The following is an 18439-nucleotide window of genomic DNA, read 5'->3' as shown; positions in this document are numbered from 1 at the left end:
GGTAGCCTGTGCTATTTGAACTTGAAGCTCTCCACTGAACAAGCTTTACCTTCTTTGCTACCTGTCGCAGCGGTGGCAGATCTCAGGTTTTAACAATCATATTGTCCTAACTTTAAAAAAACACACAAGAATAAACTGGTTCCTGCCATACCTGAGCTGGCCTTTCAGTAAAAATGGACTTTAACTTTTTCACTTACCTGAACTTCTTTTCATTCACATCTGACACTCAAGGATAAATATAGCTCAGCAAACATACAAAATATACACACTTTTCTTCATTTACAAGAAAATTATTTACGACAAAATCCAGCACCCCTTTTCATTTGTACTAGCACAAGGCCTGATCAAAGGCTTGCTGAAGGCAAGGGGAGCATATCCAATGACTTCAACTGGTTTTGGGTTAAGCCATTAACAATCCTAAAGACAGCCAAATCTGAATTAGCATTTTTGCAACAAAAACTTCAATTAGTAGGTGGGAGAATTCCAAAGTAGATGTGGCGTGCTTCAGAAGTTGTGCTGGTAACACACTAGGTAAGATCAAATCCCTTGCTCAGTATGGTATTAACGCAACTCTCTGACTTTAATGTCAGCTACTGACTGAATACTTATTTTTGCTAATGACAGTAAAGGTATCAGTGCCCGCATCTGGGACAAATGCTAACTTGAGTTATTACATTTTGATCCAGCTGAATCTTTGCATACAGAACACTTTTTCTTTGCATACAGAACACTTTTTCAGCTCTCAATATTAAGCAGCTTCCAGCTTTGAACTCTATATTTATTCAACCAAGAGTGGCTGCATTTCAGTAGTCTATGAAATTATTATGTGAAGTAAAATCTCTAGAAACATTATGGGTATTTATTTCACTTTAATTTGAACCCATTAGTTAGAAAGAAGCCCCATTCTACAGAGGCACATCCAATTCAGCAAATTTAGCTTTGATTTTTTTAACATTATTACGACTAACTTACTTTCCTCTGGAATTATAGTAGGCTGAAGCAAGATACTAATTTTGTCTGAGGCTAAACTATATACTGAAAGCTACTGGCCACTTTAATTAGTTCAGCATTCCCAAAATCATTAAAATGAAAAAAAGTAGAGGAAACTAAGAATAAGATGCATGCCACACACTTAATTTCCTCTGTAGCTTCATATCGCAAGTTTGATGTCAAAGACGTTAGTTCAATCAGCAATAACAAGGTATCAAAACATGTGGCTTCTGCACAAGCAGACAATCCAAAACCATGAATAAAGACACAGCAATTTAAAAGGCAAGCGACAGAACAGAGACAGCAGTGTGACCTATAGGGAGAAAAAGCACAGATGATATGGAAGGCAGCAGGACAGTTTATTTACCCTGTACAGCTCAAAATATCAAACCTCCCTCCCCATTCCCAATATTACAAGGCCACCCTTTGTCCCCAGCATCACCATGATGTCAAACACCTCAACTGACCTTCAACATGTTCACTACCCAGAGACAGTGTCAGATGCTTCTTCCTGAGGACTTCAAACATTTTCCCTGGGATACAGGCACAGGGCAAACTTCTGTATAAGCTAAAAGACCTGTTAGCTTTAAAATGGGTCTGCAGCTTCCCCACATACCACCCAGGAACCAAGGCAGGCACAGATACACACTGAGGTCAGCGCAAACGTGCAGAATAAGCAGCGTCCCAGATCCTCCTGTACCTACTCTTATGCCACATTACTTAAAGATCCTCTTGCACAGACAAGCTGGAGGAGGCAGAGACAAAACGTACATGTCCTGATGTGACGTTCCCTGCACCATCTCACAGAATCACTAAGGTTGGAAAAGACCTGTAAGATCATCAAGTCCAACCATCAACCCAACACCACCATGCCCCCTAAACTATGTCCCACAATGCCTCGTCTGCACGTTCCTTGAACACCTCCAGTGATGGTGACTCCACCACTTCCCTGGGCAGCCTGTTCCAGTGCTTCACCACTCTCTCAGGAAAGAAATTTTTCCTAATATCGAGTCTAAACCTCCCCTGGCACAACTTGAGGCCATTTCCTCTTGTCCTGTCTCAGAGCAGGAAAGGCCACCAACCTCAGTTTCCCTCCACTCTTACATAAGGTGTCAAGACAGTAACTTTGAAGGTGCAGCTGGGAACACCAGCACAGACTGGCTGTACTTCATGCACACCTCCTTCAGCTGCCCGCCCTGCGAGAGCACGTGCTGCAGCAATGGAGGAACCCGAGAAGCAGGGAAAGCTGTCCCCCTGTAGTCCATCTGCATGTGCTTCATTTCCCCCAGTGCCCTTGTACTCATCTCTACTTCATCAGGCTTCAAAGCATTAAGATTCACTGGAAGGGGGGTGGCTCTGTCCTCATATGCTCAAATGCTACCACACAGCAGCTGTCCTACCTTACGCTGCCTGCCCAGGCAGTCTTAGTAAATGAAAAAGGATGATCTACAGCATTTTCTTCATATTTAAAATTGGCTTTGAGGGACCTATTAATCTGTGCCATTATTCTGTCTCCTTGCTTCCCCACAGAACAAGTTTCCGTAAATTACCATGATGAGGTATTTCATAAGAGGTTTCATTTTAGCTCTGCATATGCACTGCTTCCAAAAGACGTATTTTGTACATCATCACTTAACTACTAGCACCACTGCTGGTAGATTTGTGGTCTTTATTTGATGTGTCCAACCCGCTGCATGGAGCTCAGTACATGAAATCTGACAAACGTACCAACTTCATCAGATGCAAATTTTATTATTTTTTTTTTCCTCCTCCTGTTGAAGTCTGCACTAGCCTCTCAAAGAAAAGAAATAATTATATTACACAATGTTCAGATGCTGGAAACTCATGACAGCTTCTCATTCATTTGGAGGAGGCACTAAGGTAGCTGACTTGAAGGGAACTGCTAAACCACGAAGAAAGTCAAGAGTAACAAATGCAAGGCAGGTTAGCAGTACCGTTTGGATTACAACACTGAAAAACAGCTTTATGAACATAGCTGAGCCAAGTGGCTCTACAGCAGCACCGATGAAGTACATCAATTCACTGCTGCCACTCCAACACAGCCACAACAAATATTCTGATCCACTTCATTAGAGGGCCTCCTCTTTACATAATACATTTGATGCTAGCAATTATTTCCCCTTTATGAGCGAGCAACTCTAGCATACTATTTAATCAGGCCACTATCTATCCTGTGCATTCCCAAATGAAGCAAAAGCAGCAAATTATTCTTTTCTCTCCGTTTCAAAGACAAGGGGAAAAAAACACAATGAAAACACTACAAAAAGCCATTAACGTAAGGGACAACTGATTTTGTCATCAAATTCTTTGTACATTGGACACAGACCTTGGACAACAGTACCACAACAGCACTACCCATGTGGGATTTCCAATGCCATTAAGAACCCTAGATTTAAGAATTTTGAGATGCACTTTAGCAACCACAACAACAAAACCCCCAAAAAGTCAGATGCGTAAATTGAGGCCACTGTATCCCAAATGATTAAACCAGAGTGATCTAATATTCATACTCCCCCTAGAGTATGTCTCTTTGTTTTCGAGTGCCGTCTTGAGACTCCTTGGCAGAGAGGAAGACTACGAAGTGCAGCTGAGCAGTTCTCTCGCCTGAACTGCTCTCAAGACAGCACTTTCAAACAGGAAGAGACAGGACTCAGGAGAACATATAAATATCTTATAAGGTGCTGGAACAGTCAGTAATTAATTTTTCAGCAAGGAGAAGATTTTATTTCAGCAATGTGTAAAAAATAAATTTCTAATTCCACACCCACTGCCTGGCTACTCATGCTCTGACCCAAAGTAATAGCAGAAATGGAAGAGTCACAATTAAAGAACCTGTATAAAACAGGCCAAGAGCCCTGCTTTTACTTAACCTGATTTCCACAGCAATAAATGAGAGCTATATTTCCATTACAGAACTCTCTGGAATTATTATTTTTTTTTCTTTCTGTATGAACCTAAGAGAAAAAGAGCACTCTGGCTTTAATTAGGACAAGAAGAGGGGGTGAAAGATCCTGAAAGCTTTACCTGCTTCAGCGCAGAAATGCTTTTGTTGTTCTGGAGTCTGGGGTAGGTTAGACAAAGCACGAAAGCTTTAGCGACACCAAATGGGAATGTCCAATTTTACTGGAAGCATTAACTTAAAAGTTATGGTGAGCCAGATGCAACACGTCATCTGATGGGGAAGAGTGCTCCTCCATCTCTCCTCTCCTTCCTGAACACTGATTTTGCCTGAGGTTCTTCCTACACAATTTTAACCCATCTCTCCTCGATATATTGCTCTTCCAACATGTGGGACCACTTGCCCTGTTCCGAGCTCTTCTTTGCAGTCCTGAGCAAACAACTAGTGATAACCTCAGTTAGCTCCCTGATCAGTTGACCTGCTATGTCCGCCAAGATCTGGAGGACAGCTTCGGGCATGCGTCTAAATGGTTTGCTGCACATTTCCCCTTTCAGCCAGGAAGCCACAGAGAAGACAATCTGTTTCTTGTCATGCTTCTGGAAAAATTTCCCAGATCAAGAAGTCATCAGACCCGAATATGAATTCAAAAAACGCTAAAGTTCCCAGTCCCTTGCTCTCACTGCAAGTAAGAAAGAAATTAAGTTCCTACACCACTGCAGCAGCCCACCATTGACGCAATAGTCCCATAATAAGGACAATAAACAAGATTTTTTTTTTTTTTTTTTTTTTTTTAACAAATACCTTTTCTGTTTTGTGGAATGAAACTATGTCAAAACCATTACATTTTTTTAGAAAAACAAAAAAATCATGGGAGGAAGGAAAAAAGCCAACAGAAGTCAGGAGTCCAGCTGTGACAACAAGCACCTGATGCCACAGGACTGTGTTCAAATACCTGCACTCAATGAGGTAGCAAAAGAATTTAAATCAAGGCAATGTGTTGGGTGGGTGCATTTCAATACTTGAACTAGTCTAGGTCTTAACCTCTGGATTTGATAAACACACCACCAGGAACCCAATAAAAATCCTTACTGATACCTTGTACACAAGTTTTCATAAACGGTTTCTTTAAATTAAAAAAAATCTCATCCTGATAACCCCCAACACATGTACCTCACAGCATTTGGTTTCTCTATGAATTATAGACCCATTTTATAATGATTCAGCTATTTGATCAGCTGCTTGAAAACTTACTGAACTAACAATGAACAACAATTCTTATTAAATATGTCAAATGTTTCTTTCAAAGGTCTCATCCTTAGGAATCCAGGAAGATAATACTGATTTCCATTAGGTAAACATTTTGTCAGCAGTAATTCAAGTTTTGTACACTAAGCATTCCACAGAGGTAAAGAGACATTTCTTGGATCAGATTCCAGCATTAGCAATGAAAGCTCTAAGGCAGCAATGTTTGAGGGGGAAAAAACGCCACACAAACCCCAAACTTAGTAAATACATATGGACACAGACGGTGAGGGTCACTGGGTTACCAAAGACAGAATATCATAAAACAGATGAAACATTCAGCAGTCCAGGTAAAAGCAGCCACACTGACCATCACCTTGTTGCTCTTAACAAACTGCTCACTATAGGCAGTGGAAGAGTCCTTTTCCAGCAATCCCCAGTCACTTGATTAGGCATTTACCACCATACTCACCACCAGTTCATTCTGTTCAGTTGGTGCTGGTTTTCTCTGAGGGTTTTTTGTTGTTTTGTTGTTTGGGGTTTTTTTTAAATCAGAGGCAGCCAGTACTTAGCGAAGCTTTGACTTCATGGATGGCAACACCACGGACAAGGAGGGGGTCCTTGTGCACCTCACAAGCACTCTCCAGCTTCAATCTAGGGCTGGGGTTTGACCTTTCCAAGAGCTCTTCGCAAATTTTGCTGAAGTAAAATTGAAAGATAACTCAAGATCTGGGTGTCATTCTTACCCAAACTGCTGAGCACCTGGGGGATGAACAGAAGAACATCTGAGAAGCCCCTTCAGGAGTTAACCCTAGCGAGGTGAGGGGGTGCCTAGGGAGCCAGAGGGGCTCCTTTGTGCTGAAGCTGCTGCCTTCCCTTTGAAGATGCTAATTTCCCACAGGATCAAACTGTCAGGTCCTGTGGATACAGAATCCAAAGCCATCAGAGCCAAGACGGACAGACTGGTATTTTCTGGACATCTCAATTCACCCTATTTCAGTGTCTCCATGGTAATTTTTTTTGCAAGGGGTGTCTGTCTTCTACAAAATCAACCGTAATGAAATTATTTCCAACAGACCCACAAAGAGGTGGCAAACTGGCATTGTTTTCTCACACTTTAGATTCAAGTCTGGCTGCGAGGTGTAAGCCTAGAAGCTAAAACAGCCACCTCCTCTCTCATTACAATCTCCCTCCATTAACCAGTTTCCCAGCCTAAGGATTTTGCTTGCCGTGTTCAAAATACTCTTGGAGTGGCACGGCTGCCACAGAGAAAGCTGGTCAACTGCTGTAATAAATACGCAAAAAATTAAGACACTAGGGAGAAAATAATTAAAGTAATGGAGCTGGTTTACGCATTCCTGCATTTTTTTATAATTCATTTAGAAAGAAGCATCTCAGCTGCTTGTCCTTGAACACCCTGGGAAGCTCTCTGCAACTTGACATATTTAAAAGGTTTCTCTGGTCATTGACTCTTTTTCTCAGCACTTCATCTGAATGCATCAAAATCAGAGGAGTAAAGCAGTGTCCACCACGGGGTATATGCCCCAGCACATGACCATGTCTCCCTTTCGTTGCTCTCCCTCAGCCTGGCAGAGGAACTCAGTGCTGTTGAGACAACAGTGGCCTAAAGGGCATGCAACCTTCAGTTAATTTCCACCAACTTAAAACAGCTACACCGGGAGAACAGTAAGACTGTCAAATGAAACACTTGGGGGGGGGGGAGAATCATGAAACTGCAAAATGGAGCAGGAGCGCATAGCTTCAGTGCGTCTTCGCTTGCACCTCAGAGGTGACTCAGGGCCTCATTCTACGGCCAAATGTTTCTCAAATAAACCAAGTTTATGCCATTAAACACAATGATGACAGCAACAGACTACAATTAGAGCTAGCATGCAGCCCACAAGTGGAGTCAGATATTTTTAAGACTGCTGAAGAACTGCTTTAGTACTTCTAAATATCCCTTGCCATTCTAAGTCAGCAAATACTGTTTTTTTTAAAGCAATCTTTAACTCTCTCCAAAATGCATCACACTTCCAGTTCACTTATCCTTTCTGCCTACTTTTGGTGCATTCTCCTTCAATCCTCTGTTCTTCCTTCAAACACTACTACCCACAAATGTCAGACACACAGACAGAATGAACAGTTTAGCAAAGACGGGACCAGAGCGTAAGCCATAGGCACAAAATTTTTAGCCTGTCACAATTTCATGCAAGTTTGGGTCAAGGTCTTTCCTATGCCCCCAAAACGCTCAGACATCTCTTAAGTGGGAGGAAGAGAGCACCACTGATGGTAAATACACTATGAACAATTTAAACACCATTTTTATTGTTGAAAAAGAAAATGGAGGTTTCTTTCTTGCATGCAGAAAGGAAAACCTGTTATAACTCAAGATGTTTTAAGTCCATTCCAGTCAAAAATACTTAAAAAAAAAATCACTACCAAAATAGGTCACCTTTCCTGGCAAGAGGACCAAGGAAAAAAGCACTTAGGCTCCCTGTTTCCAAAGAACAAATGCTTTCACGTTATTAAAAAGATGTGGGTTTAGTCACTGTTTTTTCCACAGATAACTTTGCTGATACAAGCCAATGGTTGGACTATCTTCAGTGTACAAACAGACAACAGTAGTGTCATTATTGTAGCTCTGTTTTTCCACGCATAGAAAAAATTTAATTAACACAGCTCCAGTTAATTTTACTATTAAGACCCCAGTGGGGAACAGTGCAAATGACAAGAAGCCAGTGCTGCCAAGGTTTATGTGACATTTTGTGCAAGCTATTGAATGAGCTAATTTGTACGTAGCTACAAGCCCACGTTTAACAAAATTGTGTGGATTTACTGATGGGGAAAGGCATCTAATTAGAGCATCAGTGAATGAAATATTCCCTTTCTCTGGGGCACCACCAAAACAGGTCCTGCAGCCATGGTCATGCCAACAAGCAGAGGAGAATCATGCTCGCAAATACAGAGGTTGTTAAACAGCCTCCACAGCCCTCCAGTTCCAGGTCTCCTTGCTAAAACTGCCAACTAATGCAAGACATAAGGAAAAACACCTTAAATGGTAACAGAGCCAGAGAGGAAAATTCTTCCTATGCAATGGCCACCAAACCTATTTTCATCAAATGGGGAAAAAATACACTCAAAATACCTGGTAGAGGAGAACAGAAGTGACACTTGCAGCACTATACTCAGAATACTTTGGTACACAAAATGATTTCCATCTAGACTTTAAAAACATAACCACAGAACCATTTCTATTTGACTTCAGTCTCACAGAACCCCATTTTTACAAAATCAAAATATAAACAAAATTGGAATTGATCTGCTTTCTCTCTCAATCAAGAAATAGATCTGAATAATTCATTAACGTGTTTCTTGATTAAATTCTTCTCCCTACCTATTCCACTCACTCTGTTCTCACATAAAGCATTAGAAAAATACATATAATATTTTGTCATTTCTTCTTGCGTATGCCACAAATATGTATCACCTTACCTTCAGAGGCCCTGAACTATTGGTCCCAAGTATAATTTCCAAACACTTTGATGCAACGGTCCTGCACTTCAGTCACAACAACCCCATGCAATGCTACAGGCTTGGGGATGAGAGGCTGGAAAGCTCCCCCGCAGAAAAGGACCTGGGGGTGTTGATTGACAGCCGGCTGAATATGAGCCAGCAGTGTGCCCAGGTGGCCAAGAAGGCCAATGGCATCCTGGCCTGTATCAGAAATAGTGTGGCCAGCAGGAGTAGGGAGGTGATCGTGCCCCTGTACTCGGCTCTGGTGAGGCCGCACCTCAAATACCATGTTCAGTTTTGTGCCCCTCACCACAAGAAGGACATAGAGGTGCTGGAGCGTGTCCAGAGAAGGGCGACGAAGCTGGTGAGGGGTCTGGAGCACAAGTCTTATGAGGAGCGGCTGAGGGAACTGGGGTTGTTCAGTCTGCAGAAGAGGAGGCTGAGGGGAGACCTTACTGCTCTCTGCAACTACCTGAAAGGAGGTTGCAGAGAGGTGGGTGTTGGTCTCTTCTCTCAAGTGACTAGCGACAGGACGAGAGGAAATGGCCTCAAGTTGTGCCAGGGGAGGTTTAGGCTGGATATTAGGAAAAATTTGTTTACCGAGTGGTGAGACACTGGAATAAGCTGCCCAGGGAAGTGGTGGAGTCACCATCACTGGAGGTGTTCAAAAAACATGTAGACATGGCATTGCGGGACACGCTTTAGTGGGCATGGTGGCACTGGGTTGAAGGTTGGGCTTGATGAACTTAAAGGTCTTTTCCAACCTTAATGATTCTGTGAGCTCCATTAACGTCAAAGAAAAGCAAAGGAGGGAGACATCTTATTTAAATGAACACCTTTGCTCATCCCCACCCACCCCCACCCCCCCCCAAGACATGTAGCCTTTGAACTAAAATACCGTATATACTCAAGAATGAGAATACAATTCTTTGTTAAGCAGACCTATGCACTTCAGTGTCTGGTTAACTGGTTACTTTTCATTTTCCTTAGTTCATTTAACTTTGGAGAGACAAGGAAAAAGAAGATACAGGACAACAGCTGCAATAAAGAAAAAAGAATAAAAGTAATTGCTTCCCCTTGAACATGGTATGACAGCTTCTCATGAAAAAAAGGAAGTGTGCTTCAAAATGTCTTAGGATGTAAAACATGAGTTTTTAAAATGGAACTTCATTTGCATATTTTCATGGTCCTGCACGTGTAATTTTATTTATTGAAATGAATCCCCTCACTCAAACTTTATTGCAGAGCCTTATGAAAGAAGTTCATAATCCTCTGAAGTGATGTTTTATTAATCAGGATATAATACGGGTTTAGCTGAAGTTCTGTTACAAAACAAAAAAAAACGTGGTTTTGTGTGCATTTCATCCAATTCCATCCAAGCTCTTTTCTCTTTCGTCTTAATATTAGGGTTCAAGACTGCATCTGAAATAGCCAGAAGCTGCCTCTTGGAACGAGTCGTGCTGGCAGCTTTCTACTACTTCACAACTTCATTTTGTTTTGTTGCGATAAATGTAACAATCCCATGGCTAAAATAATGCTTTAGGCAGAAAGAAAACACTCATATTCAGCATCTTGTCCAAAACAACATGCAAAAGTAAATCAACAAATACAGTGAAAATACTCCAAGACCGTAACTTAAAATGCTGACAACAACAAATGAACAGAGAATGACACGAGAAAGCTGCTGGGGGAATAAGAGAGAACCGTTTCAAAAAATGCAATGCATTAAGTGCTACAGCTAGAATAGCATAATCTTACCCTCTAGCTGAACCTTCCCTTTTTATCTCTGTATTCTAAATTTGCATTGGTTGCTTTGCTAAAAATACACTTTCAAGTTGTCATACCTATTGGTCCTGGCTCATCTTTTTTCTGCCTCTGAGAACAGTTAAAGTAATAGATCACTGTAATTAGACTTTATGGGTGCAAGAGGCAGGGTTTTTTTCAGTTACAAACAGGAACAGAGAAAAGATAAGCCAGAGAGGAAAGAAAACTAAATAAACTTAAATAAGACAACTGCTTCCGAATATGGAGAAAACTACAAAAAAAAAAAAAGATAGCTATAGGCTTATCATCAAAATCTCTAACTACAAAGAGGGATACAATACACCAGAGCTAAGGCCACCTTTTCCAAGACCGGAAAGACAGATTCATATGTGTAAAATGCAAACGCATTATTCTGCACATGCATTATTTGAATGGAAATATTTAAGGCATATAAGATATACAAGAAAACATATCATACATACATTCTTAGAAAATATATAAGATATATTAGAAAGATATATATATATGTATCTCCTGTATTAGGCTAAATTATATAGCCAGGAAAAACAAAGACTATTTGTTCATCCCCATTACTTCAAAGGCATGTGTGTGTGTGTATATTTTTATATATATCTATAAATACATACACATATATATATGAAGAAAAACAGGAAAATAGTTATTTGAGGGTCTACCTACCTACCACGTTACGTGCATTTCCCTATTTGTAACTTTGCACACCACCTACTAATTTGAATCTTTAACCTCAGCTAAGTCTTAACTATCACTGCAAGACAAATGATGGAAAGAAACAACAAACCACAAAGTGTCCAAAAGCCCTTCCTGCAGGTGGATCACCTCCACCTGACTCTAAAAATGCATTCCTGCCACTTGTATGACAGCTTTATTTGTGTCTAAACAACGATGCAAGTCAGCTTTCTGAAGTCCTCTGGGCACTAACTTCTTGCAATTTTCCACTAATGCCTTAGCTCATTAATCATTCATACACATTAACAGATGTGGAAATCAAACCCACAGTCTGCAGCTTTACCACAAGGTTCCCCTGACAGCTACAGTCAAGGTCACTGGCATTAGCTTTGTTCAAGGACACTGATGTGTCAAACTTCAGCAGTACAAATTGTTTGCTATCGCATGAATAAAGGGTGTTAGCAGGTATTTTAGACAGTCTCTATTCAAGGTAATCTGAAGAAGGTACAAACGTAAAGCTAGAAAGACTTCTTGGCTCATTATGTCTGCTTCTGTACTTTTGCAAGAAACGACGTCACACAGGCCTCTTCAAAAACATGCCTACACCTATCCTAAAACCAGCTGGCTTACTTGGCCACACTACTCCATGCAGTGGCTGCTCCAGAACTCCACTTTTCTGAGAATTAGGAACCACCTCCTAATTCCCAGATTGCGTTTATTCATCAGAAATTTATAAAAATTTGGGTGCACACCAGTACTACCTATCCTCAGCTTAGTAAGGTCTTCTCCCTGCCTGACATTTATTCCTTAGAGCACTCTTGCAGTGTAATTATATTTCTCCTACCTCATTTTGTTTTGCCTAGCTAAATAAGCCACTTGTTTCTAGTCCACCCTTTGTAACCAGGTCATGTTTTCTGAAGACAGGAGATAACAACAGAGAAGACTACACCATGACCTAGATGAGGCCATATCACTTTCCCTTTGCATAATACTATTGACACCTATCACTCCCCTGGAAATATTTCTCTAAGACACTCTGGGATTATATTTATATTTTTCATTGCCATTGCACAATAATGGACCATGACTGTCCTATGACTTACCAGCATACTCGGGTCTCTCTTGTCTGCTGCTCCCGCACAACAGATATGTTGCACACAGCCATTCCCATCTTTGTCCCTGACCCTACAGCCTCTCTCTCTGTAGGACTAAATTTAATGCCATTACTGTGATTCCTCTCCCCAAGATTTTGCTATATGAAGTATGGAAAGGAGAATTATTGAATGTTACACCTGTTATTACAGGAAATGCCAAGAGGGAATCGCCTACATAAAAACCATCCAGCTCTGGCTTTACTGCAGCCACAATTTAACAAGTAGCCCATCTTGCACACAGGCATCTCCCCCTCTCTATGCAACACCCTATGCAGTCAAAGCTGTTGACACAGTAAATCAGTTGGCTAAAGAAATCAGTAAGGTGTCAAGAAATGGTCAGCTTTTCTTTACAGCCAAGGCACATGAGTATTTGCAGTGATAAATTAACTGAAACCTCCTTTTCAATGTGTAATACAGAAGTGCAGAGTTAAAGCCGCCCTGCTGCCTAACTTGTATGTTAGCACATCTTGGTAACAAGATTGGGTTTAAATTTATTTTCCAACATTAACAACGCTAGTTTGGGCATTAGTTATCAAAAATTGTGCATGTTTCAATTCCTGAAGTACTGCTGTATACTCTCAAATTCAGTCCTGGTTTAATCCTGCATTACTAACAGAGTAAAAATCAGGAAACGTCAAGAGCAAGATGGCTTAAAATGCCATAAAGTAATCTCTAACAACAGTACAGAAAAATCTTTATGTAAAATTTGAAGACTATAGGTTTGCAGTGTTATCCACTGATGCATTATCATCATAATTTTATAATTTTATCTCAAAGAGCCACTTACAAAACAGAAGCACTTGTGCGAGAATCTCAGATTTCATGTACAAAAATAAGGTTCAAGGCCTTTACATGTATCAGAATCGTAAAATATAACTCAGGAGACATAAAAAGAATGCTAAAAGTATTCACCAGTTTAAATGCATTTTAGGTTCTACTGCCTCTCACTAGAACAGCATAAAACCTTGAACGGGTTAGGAAACCTCAAAAAAGATGCAGACTGCTTTCATTTAACGAAGTATAAAAGTTGTATGCATGAAAACCATTTCATTTTAGCACACTGCAGCTTTTTCTTTCTTTGCAAAAAGTCATCATTTGGACTATACCTGTACGGGTTTTGCCTGCTTTTGGTTGCTTGGACAGTGTCCTATTGAGATAGTTTTTCATGTGCTATTTAGCACAACTTAAGAGCAAACAAATACTAGTTGTGGTCTTCTGACTAGCTCCCAATACAGCATTATTTTTTTTTTTAATCTGAACAGCTAATTTTAATAACAGTCTCTTTCCCCACCTTTCTGCTTCGTGGTCCATATGTTTTTTACATCTGTCTTCACAACTGCTTGTTCTCCCACTTTCCCCCCATCACCACATTGGACCAGGTCTGACAGCAACACTCCAGCTATTTGCCATGACTGGAACGCTGGAATCTGCCTGGAGAAAAGCTGCTAATATAAGGTTGGATTTTTTTTATTTATTTTTTTTTAAATTATTACAATTCAGATCTTAAACCAGCATTTAAAAAGGGGGTAAGGGTGCCAAATATTGAAGGTAGCAAACAACTCAGATTTTTCTGAAAGCATCTTGTGGCAGCTGCAAGTTTGTATCACATTTACTTAGAACAGTAATTGCCTTTGGAAATTAGATTTTCCTGCTTGCTCAAAAGATTTATGATGAGTAACCATAAGAATTCAAAATTTAACTCACTAAGTGCCAGTATTACCAAGCAGATATAGAAGATGTGTCTGGCAAAATTAAGCAGAGATGGAAATGTACCATAAAATAATCTAGGTAATTTCTTTGATGATACCCCTTGATATCCCTTCAGAGCATGCATGCTCACAGTGGTTCTAAACATCTCTTAACAGTGCAGTTTGCAAACTCTTCCCCATCCTAAGAGATCTCTCCCAGGAACAAGTACGCCTTGCTATCCAATCTAGATTTTCATTTCTGTGCTTTCATCTTCCTGTTATATTCCCCAGGTACTCCTAAACAGTTCTTCCTTATTGGTATTTTCAGTTATTTAGTCAAGCTCTAAATATTTCAATTTTTCTTTTCTTTCAGTAACACAACAATTTTCTACCATCCTTTCCGTAAGAAGATTTGATTTGCCAAATTATTTTGGTAATAGGTCATCTAATAGGTCTGATGCCAGAAGGTGTCCGTGAACCATTTGTCTTTCAATACAGTCTGCAGAAGCCGAACTTTCAGACCTGGATTATTGGAACAATGAGCCAAAGCACTCCTGGGATGTAGTAACGAGCACTTGGAAGCCAGAAAGGCAGTCAAGGGTGGCTGGACTTCAAGGGAATGTGACAGGCATTTAAAATCAATTGATATTTTCTGTTACTGTTTGCTTGGAGTGTGTGTTTCTCCTCTTTCTGACTTTTTATTGCATTTTTTCTCTTTCCGTGCTGCAGCACCCACACAACGCTCACAGACTAAAGTGAGGACTGGGATGTCACTCACTTCCACAGAAGCCCTTGTGTATTGACATTACCTGCTCCCATGAAAAGGAGGGTAGCTTATTTCAAACAGTCTTTAAGCACCGCATACCACTCTTCCAGTAGTAATCCCAACAAAAAAAATACATCAGCATCTTCTCCCGATGTGGCCAGACCGATTAAAGAAAACATGGTTCCTACATTTTACTCACAGAGCAGTACTTAAATGGCAATGCAATTCCTGCAGCACACTTAAATTTTTCACGGGGTATCACTATGCCACACAGATAGACGACAGCACATCCTTACTGCGGCACTACTCATAGCCCTATAACCAGCCCAGGACCAAGTACTGAGTCCTATAGAGCGATGAGAGGAAGCACAAATCCTAGGAGTGGGATGCAGCTTGCTTAATTATAGGTATCTACCGTATGACATAAGTACCTGACAGCTAGGTGTCGAGGCACCCATGATAGTCAATGGAGACCTAGTCAATACAGCTCATGTTGTTTAGTGTACAATTCATTTTAACAAGTGTAGGGTGAGGCAAATCATGCCCTAAACACTACTTACCCAAATGAGTGCATCTGCACTACCTTATTTACACACAGATGTCTTCCAGAACAGTAGGGCAACATTGAGCATTTTGGATTAAAAAAATAACATGCCTCACAATTTGATAAATATCAGCCCCCAAAAGGTTAACCCTGAAGGTAGAAGAAAATAAGACTTATCTCATTGAGACCATCTGCTGTAGCAATCAAAGCAGTTAGAATCCATTCGCTTGCAGGAGTCCGTAGAGAATATCACAAACTAACTGGAGTCAAAATAAATTAGTTTATTTTGTTCTGCATGGCCAAAATCCATCCCACTTAGTTTTACCTACCTAAGTAAAAAGAACAGCCTGTTCTAAGCTTTTCTCCATAAACAAAACAAAACAGAGGTTGCTCCAAAGGGATGCTCAGCGCCACCTAAGATCTGATTTGTTCTTTAGATGTGTGCATCTCTCGCTAGCGATTATAAAGACGGTTGTCTTTATACCACAACAGGCTACCACAACCACCCTGTTGGCTTACGAACTTCCAATAGACCTCAGTGAGTCTCAGTAAAGAAAGCATGAACAATTTGGGGTTGTACTTGTAGGGCTTTATTCCCTCAAAACCCACAAACATATCAGTTATGACAAGCAACAAAATAATTGACACAGCAAGAATTACTGTGGTCCCATTACTGAAGCCCACCCTTATTTCTTCTTCCTCAAGGGGATCAACAATTGCATCTCAGGATGCCTGCTGTGAGAAGCAAACATCTTCTTTTACTGTGACATAACACCAGCCCTGAACTGTACAGTATGCTGGCAGATTGTGTTCTGTATTTCAGGGAGTCCAGTGCAGTCTTTTTCTCATTCATTACTGGCAATCAAGCCATTTGAAAGGAAATGAGAGATGAAGAGCTAAACACTCATTTGGAGAGAGGAGAGATAATCAAGAGAATAAAAGTCTTGTCTCAGATTTTGCATATGATTTCTCAACACTAAAGAACACATAATTGATGTGTAATACATATAACTAATATCAAACAGTAAATTAGATTTAGAAAGTCAAACACCAATGGAAATTAACTTTGAAGAATAGGTAATATTAACCCTATTGATAAAAGCAACAAAAACCCTCAACAAAAAAACCTGACAGACATGCATTAGCTTAATATTGACAATACAGAATACAGTACTACTGAACAATGCATGGGGCATACTATTCCAAAAGATAACCATGTATTTTGACAGATGACTGTATTATGAAGGGCTGATAATACTGCCACCTGAGGAACACCAGTAAGGAGAGATGAATCAAATGGTACAAGTACCTTCCCCACTGATGCCGCAGAAGTTGCAACCCTTATTCTACAGTGACAGTAACGAAACACTGAAAGGCAAAGAAATAGGAAGTGAGGCATATTCAAATAAATCATAATGTTTTCAAGAATAGGTAAGTGGATTCTCTGCAGAGTCACAGATTTAATGACCTAATTCTAGATCATACAACCAGAAACTTCTTTCATACCCCATACCTGCTGCAACCTGCTGGGGTGTTGGACCTCTCAGCAAACAGGTTTAAAAAGATAATCTGACTAACCGACTACTGCTACTTTCAAATTAGCAGCCAAAGTGTGTTCATAACACATTCAAAACAAACAAGCCTACACATTACTCAGAAAATTTTCCCGTGTTAACAATTCCAGATTCCAAACCAAATATGCAACAACTAAACCAAAATTATGGTTATCAAAAAGTAACACTTTAAACAACTTATGCTCTGTACGAAACCTAAATTATTTTCTCAGCATATGAAAGTCATCAAGATTGCAGTCACGCAAGTAGAAAACAGTACCATGTATACCCAACACATTTTAGTTATTTATAGCTATTTCGTAAGGTGTAAAACTGAGCAAAAATATAAGTTTTACCCAGGATCATACTACACAAGGAAACTTGATTTGATCTAGCACTGTAGCTCTTGAGTTCACAGAATGGTAGCCTATTTGAGCCACGCCAGAAATTTTGTCAGAACCATACCGCACTTTTACATGCTACATAAGAAACATTTTGCAGGCTAAATAAATTTACATTATTTCATTAAATTACAAAAAAAAGACTCAATTTCATAGATAAGACACACCTACCCCAGAGTAAAACAACGCCTTAGCAAATCAGTCAATAGATTGCTTTCCTTCATCTCTTGTACTACCTCCAAAGTACTTCAGACTAAGACATTTTACCATGGTGAAAGAATGTTCTTTGACATCATGCATTGCTGTTATTTTACCTTTGTCCAATCCAGTTTTCACTAGCACTGAGATTTTCTCTTTTTTAATTTAAGCAATGCAATGGGAAGTAATAACAACTACCTGCAAAGAATCAAACTGTAAATCATGCAAGAAAAAACACAATATGAAAACAGAAAAAAAAGTACTAAAAGATTGTTGTATGCCAGCTGCTCTATGCTTAGTGTGATAAAACTTGGAAGGTACGTACAATTATTTTAGCTAGACTTAGTAAACTTGAACTATTAGCTAGTCACATCACAACTATTCACAAGAAGTTGTAAATTTCAAGTTATTAGTTTGTCATAAAATACTTTATGACAAACAAGTTTAAATGTTTCCACTGAACAGAATAAGACTTCCAAGCTCTCAAATGCTATAGTTTTAAATACCTACTTTCCCAAGAACTATTTCAGCTATGCATCCAAACAGCCCGAAACATAGCTTTGACTTCAAAAGAGGCATGGGATCCTTTTACAAGCCAACCACATAAGAAGAGACTTTTGCGAACAGCTCCAAATCCTTACCTTTCTGTAGACTATCATATTTGGAGAACTCTCCTCTGGGTCAGTGGTTTCCATGTTACTTGGATCAGTGGGCGCTTGGGCCATGTTTGCCTCTTGTCGCTCAGACTGCAAGGACAGAAGCGAAAGTCAGCATCACTCCAGGCTGCAGGGGAGCATGGCAACAACATGCAATTACCTCCAAGTGCAAGATTTTATCACACCGTGTCAGGCAGTTAAATGCTTTGAACTGATTTGTCTAAAGCACAATGCCCCAAGAGCAAGGACCGCCAAGCAGCATACAGCTGTGGTTTGGGTCATCACACACACACGCACATTTCTCCCCCAGTTCTGATCTTTTATCCTAAGCCCCTGTTCAAT

The 18439-nt window shown here is 40.1% G+C and overlaps 1 protein-coding gene across 1 annotated transcript in view; it reads right to left on the bottom strand.

Annotated features, from left to right (window-relative positions):
- The window catches only part of RGS6 (regulator of G protein signaling 6), a 293534-nt gene that overhangs the window by 260899 nt on the left and 14196 nt on the right, over positions 1 to 18439 (bottom strand). Inside the window, exon 2 of the mRNA XM_059819792.1 lies at positions 18083 to 18187. Within this exon, the coding sequence (XP_059675775.1) occupies positions 18083 to 18166 (84 nt within the window). The 5' untranslated portion in view covers positions 18167 to 18187. The remainder of the gene's footprint in view (positions 1 to 18082; positions 18188 to 18439) is intronic.

The sequence above is a fragment of the Gavia stellata genome, chromosome 7, assembly GCF_030936135.1.
Source record: "Gavia stellata isolate bGavSte3 chromosome 7, bGavSte3.hap2, whole genome shotgun sequence".
NCBI lineage: Eukaryota > Metazoa > Chordata > Aves > Gaviiformes > Gaviidae > Gavia > Gavia stellata.
The sequence above is the reverse complement of the archived record's forward strand: the minus strand, read 5'-3'. Positions and strand labels throughout refer to the sequence as shown.